Source organism: Vombatus ursinus, unplaced genomic scaffold, assembly GCF_900497805.2.
Source record: "Vombatus ursinus unplaced genomic scaffold, bare-nosed wombat genome assembly UNPS02013230.1, whole genome shotgun sequence".
Lineage (NCBI taxonomy): Eukaryota > Metazoa > Chordata > Mammalia > Diprotodontia > Vombatidae > Vombatus > Vombatus ursinus.
Window position 1 is genome coordinate 1 of NW_020953008.1, and position 7,516 is coordinate 7,516.

The window sequence follows — 7,516 nt, forward strand, 5'->3', positions numbered from 1 at the left end:
GTGTGTGTGTGTGTGTGTGTGTGTGTGTGTGTGTGTGTGTGTGTGTGCGCGCGCGCGCAAGTTCTTGAGCCATATGTTTCAACAAAGGAATGCCTCTGGTAGTAAAAGACGGATGCTGCCTGGGAAGAGTATGTTTGTGTTATGGTTTGTAAATCCATACTTCGTAACTGTTCCCAAGCCGAAGTGATGGGGGGAGAAGGGGGAAAGAGTTAGGAACTAGGGGAGGGGTGGTATTGCTGCCACAAAGGACTTGGCAGAGGCCTAGGAGGCCATCTTAGAGATAATGTAAACAGAGGTCTGCAGAGTGTGAGAGGAGACCAGAGGAGCTCCTGAACAGGCAGAAAGGAGGGGTGTGTGTTAGTAACACCAAGGTCACCTAGTAACAAGAGAATATGAATGGGAGGAGGCTTTACAATTAAGAAGATAAGGTATAAAGAAAAAAAATAAAAAACAGAGGAAAAAACTGAAAATCTAGCAGAGAAAATTAGAGCAAACACAAACTTGATCTAAGGAACTGTGCCAAAAGCTCACTTATTAAAAATCCAGCTCAGAAATCAGCCATTTTCTCTGCCCAAACTGCAGCTCCTGAACATCCTCCCTGTTTCTCCCCCTCCCTATTCCTTGTTCTCCCTTCATACCTGCATTCATATCTATCAGCTGCTCTCTCTTCTGCTGCTTCTCTAATCGTTCTTTCTCCGCCTTTTCTTTGGCTAACTTTGCTCGACGCATCTTTTCCTCTGTCTCCCGTCGCTTCTGGTTCTCCTTGACTGCTTGCTATGAATAAAAAAACATAACAATCAAGCAAACTGAGCTAATCTCTGGGAGGAAACCCCCCCCCCCCCCCCCAGGTCTTCTTGGTTTGGAGGCAAAGATTGCTTGCTTACCAGAAACATATTCCTGAAATTGTTTAAGTCCATGAAGAATTCTTCCACAGTCACTTTCTTGGGATCGAAGAGGAAGTAATCTCCTAGTTCCTTAAAGAGGGTTTCCATGTTAGAATGCATCATCCGCAGCTTGTTATATTGTTCCTGGGCATCCTTTACAAAGCTGTGAGGGCAAGGAGTTAAGGACCCGGACCAAGAAACTAATAGTCTTGCTTCTTTAGACTCTTCAATTACACGCTCCCAGAGTACAGTGCATGAAGTAGTAGACTCTAAAGCCATCTCACTAAAGTGTGTTCCATACTCCTACTCCTGAGCCCCATAGATTTCTCCCATTTATTCCCCTTTGCGGTTTCCCCCTCTTCACACTCCTTGAAAGGATATGCTCATTTTCTCCACAAACTTGTCTTTTTCATCAGTGGCAGCTGGGAAGTTCTGAACATCTCGTTCTACATCTGAAATCTGCTTCTTCATTAGATCCAGGTTCTTCTGTAAATTCTCAGCAGAGACTGCATGAGATGGATGGGTTAACAATGAACTTATAGCTTCAATGAAAAATGAACTTACAGCCCTGAAAGGATCTTAGCCTAGGACAGCAGCTCTTCAAGTCAGTGGGTTTCCCCTTCCTAACTGCTTCAGGTACTCGATTACATTTAACTGAGCACTTCTTAATATCTGACCTGACATACCTTTCAATTGCTCTCTACTGTGTACAAGTCTTATCTCTCCATTAAGACTCTAAGCTTCTATCTTGATCACCAGAATTCTGTCATGAATTTATGTGGCAAATCTCAATACCTACAGTGCTAGAGAAATCAGAAATGGTCCATAAATACATGTTTAACTGAATGAACTGAGCTCCTGCCCCTTGGGCCCTGCGGTCTCGGCCCTATGCCTGTTAGTGGAATGGGATTTAGGAGCAGGGAGACTTGCATAGAAACATATAGCTAGGATAAGTGCTACCTATAATATATTGGATTACTTCCACTCTCAGAGAAAATGAGTGGTAGAATAGCTTTTTCTTCAGCAAAAGGCTATATTCTCTCTGCCTTCTTCCCAGATAGTGATGTCTTAATTTCTGCCAAGAAAGTCTATGTTTTCTGAATGGGAAAACCAAGAGAGTTGAGGTCTTAGACTAAAAACAAGTGTTTTCCCCCCACATGACTTTCTTTTCACTGTGCTGCTAAATATTCTCCTCAATTTTATATACATAAGCTCCACTCCACTTTATATTTTCCCTATGGACTCATGTCCCCTCAACATCACCCCTAGACCCAAATATATTCATTAGCTTGGGACTTAATGCATTCTACAACCAAATAATATCTACTTCCCTCTCCAAGCAGATACTTGCCAGCCCCCTGTGCCACCTTATAGTCTCTCCCCAGACTGTCCTCACCTCTGCTAGCCTTCTCTACATGGGTTAACTCATCAGGGAACTTGAGGACCTCAGGGTAGCTGTTCTCACACATTTCAGCCAAGAAATGCAGTAGTGTCATCTTCTGATCAGTGGACTTGGTGTCACGAAGCTGAGAAGAAGAATATCTATGAGCAGGGGAATGGATCTGAGACCAAAACCACTCTCAGCAGATTGTAGCTCCTACTATTTGGCCCAAAGGGCTAGACACCTGTCCTGGTCTCTCTGTTCTGACTCCCATTCTCACCTTGCAGAGGAAGCTAATGTTGAAGCCAAAGGCACCAGCATTCCTAGAGCCAGCATTCATGTAGTTGCCCACGAGCAGGGTTATTTCCAAGAGGCCAGAAAAGCTCTCACTCTTTCGTACCTCTTCACAAGCAGCTGTTACAGAAACAATCTCTGGCTTGATATTTTCTACCTGCTCGTTGAACTGCAGCTTGAAGAGAATGGCATTGAGTCGGGGTCGAAGGCGGGGCACGGTGCCCATCTGGTGGAAAGGACAAAGGGGGCTAGTGAAAAAAGCCAGGCAAAGAAATATAGCAGAGAGGAGGTGGGGATAAGGGAGACAGGCTTCAAATCCATTGATCATGAAAAGAATCCCAAAGAAGAGTAAGGAAAAAAGTACTAAGTCCAGGTTTGAGACACAGCAAAGCTAAGAGGAGGGAGAGAATGAAATGGTCACTCTCAATGGATGAGTGTGTGTGTGTGTGTGTGTGTGTGTGTGTGTGTGTGTGTGTGTGTGTGTGTGTGTGTGTGTGTGTGTGTGTAGGTGGACAGATATCTATAGACAGAAAGCTTCTCCCCATGGGATAAAGAGCCCATTGCTTTAGGCCTCACTCACCACTACACCAAACTGTTCTGACTCAGCCAGATCATCATATTCATTCTTTAGTTCTGACAGCATCTTTAGCTGCTCTGGCTCTGGCATCTGCTTAATGAGATTCTGAAAGAAAGAAAAAAAGAGAGAAGGAAAGAGAGAGGGAGAGAAGGTAGGGAAAGGGGGTAGAGAGAAATGGGGAAGGGGGGAAAGAGAGGGAGAGAAGGGAGGGAAAAGCCGGGGGAGGAGGGATGTTTAGTCTGCTTCATTTTGGCTGAGCCTCTCTCTTAAACTGTCCTACAGATCCTATTCAATGTTCAATTAACTAGAGGGCAGACTGCCTGCCTAATGAGAGAGTTCATAAGAAATACTCTAAAATAGTAATACCCTTTAAAAAAAAACTATTATCAAGTTGGATTTATACTAAGGATGCAGATAGTTCAACATTAAAAAATAATTGGCATAACAAAATGTCAATAATAAAAACAAACCAGGAAAAATAAAAATAAAAACAAAACCAGGAAAAGACAATAGATGCACAAAAAGCCTTCAATAAAATTCAATACTCACTTATGATAAAAAAAAAAAAAATAGGCAGGGAAATAACAAAAAACTTACCAGAAACCAAGAGCTAACATTATTTATAATGAAGTAGAATGAAAACAGGATGTCCCCACTTGCATTATTTTTTTTTTTTTACAAGTTTTAGGACTGTTATCAATAGTAATAAAATAAAAAAGGAAATTAGAATTTAAAAAGGGGGTATGATAGGATGACTTACTTAAAAAATTCAAGAGACCACAAAAAAAAAACAGCTTCACCAAGATGGCAGGATAAAAAAATAACCACACAAAATTATTAATATTCCTAAATAAAACTACTAACCAAGAAAAGTTATAAAATAAAGATCATTTAAAATGTACTAAATATTTGAGAATTAATTTATCTAGCCATATGAAGTACTTTTTGCTTATTAAAAAAAAAAAAAAGAACTAAACAACTGGAAAGGTACTTAATGTGAAGTACTGGAACTGTGATTTCACCAGAGTGGAGAGGGCTCCAGGAGAGGAATGCCCTCTACAAAAGCAGTTGCACACCTTCTCTGCAACTTAAAGTTTTATAGGGTTGGTTAGGGCCCTGAGAGGTTAAATGACTTGCTCACAATAACAGTTAGTATGTACCAGAGGCAGGACTTGAATCCAGGTCTTCCTGGCTCCAAGGCCAGTTCTCTCTACTGAAAGATTCTGCTTCTTCTATGTTAATATAGAAGAGAGGGGGAGAAACACTCAAATTTATTTGTAGATTTAATACCAACTAAAATATCAATTAAATAAGAAAACTTAAATGGAAGAACCCAAGATAAAGGATATCAAGGAAAATAATAAAACAAAATAGAAAGTGAATTAGCACCACCAAATTTCCACTTATACTATGAAACAATAATTATCAAAACAATCTCATACTGGGTATAAACAGAAAAAAACAGATCCCTGAAAAAGATCAGAAAAACAAGATTCAGAACCAAATGCATACAACTGTCTAGTATTCAATAAGTCCAAGAACACAAATCACTGGGGAATGAATTCATTATTCAACAAAAACTGCTTGGAAAAATTAATTGCAATTTGTGGGAAAATGGCAACAAATTAGTACCTTATACCATAAGAAATTCCAAGTGGATAAATAATTTAATTACAAAATGTCATACTATAAAAAATTAAAGCACCTATAACCATACATTGTGCAACTGTGTACAGCAAAAAAAAAAATAATCAGTCATGACTCAAAAGGAAATTATAAGGTACAAAAAGAGACAAATTTGACTCTTTAAAAAAAAAGATTCTGCACAACTCAAAACGCTGCATCTAGAAGAAGCAGGAAATATATAGACTGGGAAAAGTCTTGCATTAAACTTTATGATAAAAGATGTTATCTTTTGTCCTATTGATGCTGATACTAAGATCACTGCAGAAAGGGGAAAAAAAGACCTGGCTACACAGAAATATTCCTACAAGTATCATTTGTAACAGCAAAAAACTGAAAACAAACTTTGAATCTACAATATGTGGGGAATGTTTGAATAAACTTTGGTATACGAATGTACACTGTAACAAAATTTTCAAAACACATTTAATTGTCTTTCATTTTTACATCAGTCATTTCAATCTCATCCCCAACCCCAAATTGAACCCTAGGCATAGTGGAGAGAGCACTGAACCTGGAGTCAGAAGACCTGAACTCAAATTTGGCCTCCATACTTTAACTAGCTATATGACTCTGGGCAAGTCACTTAGTCTGCCTCAGTTTCCTCATCTGTAAAATGTCAGCAGCCATCTCCCAAGGTTGTTGTGAGGATCAAATGACAATTATTGGAAAGTGCTTAGCATAGTGCCTGGCCCATAGTTGGACAGATATACATATGCATGCATATACACTTGTGTATGCATACATACATGTGTGTTAGCTATCATTAGTCCCATTTTCTACCAGCTCCACTGCTTTTAGACTTCTCTAGAACTCTCTATCACGCCGTGGTAGGTACCATTCCTCTCCGGTCCCACTTTTCAGCTTCTTTTTGTGGGTTGTGTTCCCCCATTAGATTATAACCTCCTTGAGGGCAAGGACTGTCTATGTTTTTATTTGCATTTGTATCCCCAGCATAATGGCCTGGAACTAGGTGCTTCCTAAATACTTACTCACTGATAAAGAGCACTCTGCCTGGAGTAAGGAAGAACTGAATTCAAATCTGCACTAGGCACTTACTACCTGTGTAACCCCGGGCAAATTACATGACCACTGCCTGCCTCAGTTTCCTCAACTGTAAAATGGGGATAATAACAGCACCTACCTTACAGAGTTGTTGTTTGGATCAAATGAGATATTTGTAAAGAGTTTTGGCACAATGTCTGGCACACTGTGGGTGTTTAACAAATGCTTATTTCCTCTCTACCTTCCTTCCAACAAAGAAAAACAATTAAGCAAAAACACGACAGTGACCATACCTGACGATATATGAAAATTCTTTCCTAGCTGTCATAAGGAGTTATGTTTCATTATCTGTAAGTTTCACTGATTCTTAAAAGTTTTTCATAGTTTGACTTCCTATTAGGGATTTTAAATTTATATTAGTGCAATAACTGAATGTTTTTCTCTTGGTTCTGTTTATTTCTCTTTGTATCAGTTTATACACCGAGTCTCAGAATTCTCTGAATTCCTCAATCATTTTTTTAATATAATTCAGTATTATTACTCTATGGCAGATAACAAATATAAAGGATGCAAAGAAAATATAGGAAGACTTATCTGAACCAATGCATAGTAAAGAAAGCAGAAACAAAACAACAGTATATATACCCAGTGCCTTCATCTACATAAAGAAAAACAACATTAAACAACAAAAAAATTAATGTTGACCACACTGGAATTTTAAGTTGATAAAAAATATTCTCTTTTAACAATCAGAGTAGTACATAGTTACATGTACAATCATTTTTGTACTGTTTTGCTTTTGTATTTTCTTTTTTGCTCCTGTTCACATATTTCTTTCTTTCTTTCTTTCTTTTTTTTTGGTGAGGCAATTGGGGTTAAGTGACTTGCCCAGGGTCACACAGCTAGTAAGTTTCAAGTGTCTGAGATTAGATTTGAACCCAGGTCCTCCTGACTCCAAGGCTGGAGCTCTATCCACTGCGCCACCTAGCTGCCCCTCTTGTTCACATATTTCAATGCTACTACTGATCAATAGGCACGAAAATAAAATTATTCAAAATTAAAATAAATTCACCAGACGAGACCAATACAGTTAAACTATCTTGTCTTACTCACCTGCACCATAGATTCTGTTAGAACAGCCTCATTCACCTCCAAGATGACAGTTTTGATCTCCTGATAGGGCATACGAAAAGAACCCAGGAAGATTGCTGCCAGAAAATGAGAAACAAAATGTTCCTTCCATTCTCTTTCAATCTATTCTACATACTGCTGCTGGTATATTTTTTGTTTATTTTTACAACTGTTTTATTAAGTAACCAGTTTATAAAGTCAAACCAGTGCAGTGACTTATTGGGAGAATATGAATTTCCCTCAGTCACATCTTGATCCGCAGCATACAAAGGGCAAGGCAGTACATTAAACACAACACAAATCTCAACAGGGCTTGGTTTAAGTACAACACCCTTGCTCCCATTTGCCCTTTTTATTCCACAGCTTTAAATAACATGTCCGTGGGCTAGAGTCCCCATCCAAGCAGGTGAGATAGAGGTTCTGTGGTTTCCATCTAACATCATAAGTACCCTCTTCCCCATCCCCACTAATCTACTCAAAATACGTGGATTCAACTCCATAAAAATGCTATTAGAAAAAAAAAAGTGCTATTAGAGGGGGAAAGAAGGCCTCATGGAACTT

General features: G+C 39.1%; 1 protein-coding gene across 1 annotated transcript; it reads right to left on the reverse strand.

Moving 5' to 3' along the window:
* Positions 1-638: 638 nt before the first annotated feature.
* Positions 639-7,381, reverse strand: LOC114040482 (protein diaphanous homolog 1-like; the record flags this gene model as incomplete). Its single annotated transcript, XM_027858601.1, has 7 exons — positions 6,938-7,381; positions 3,140-3,241; positions 2,546-2,785; positions 2,281-2,410; positions 1,266-1,390; positions 885-1,049; positions 639-774 (listed from the first exon to the last, which is right to left on the reverse strand). Coding segments are annotated over exons 1-7 (970 nt in total), but the record flags the coding sequence as incomplete, so codon positions are not given.
* Positions 7,382-7,516: the final 135 nt, after the last annotated feature.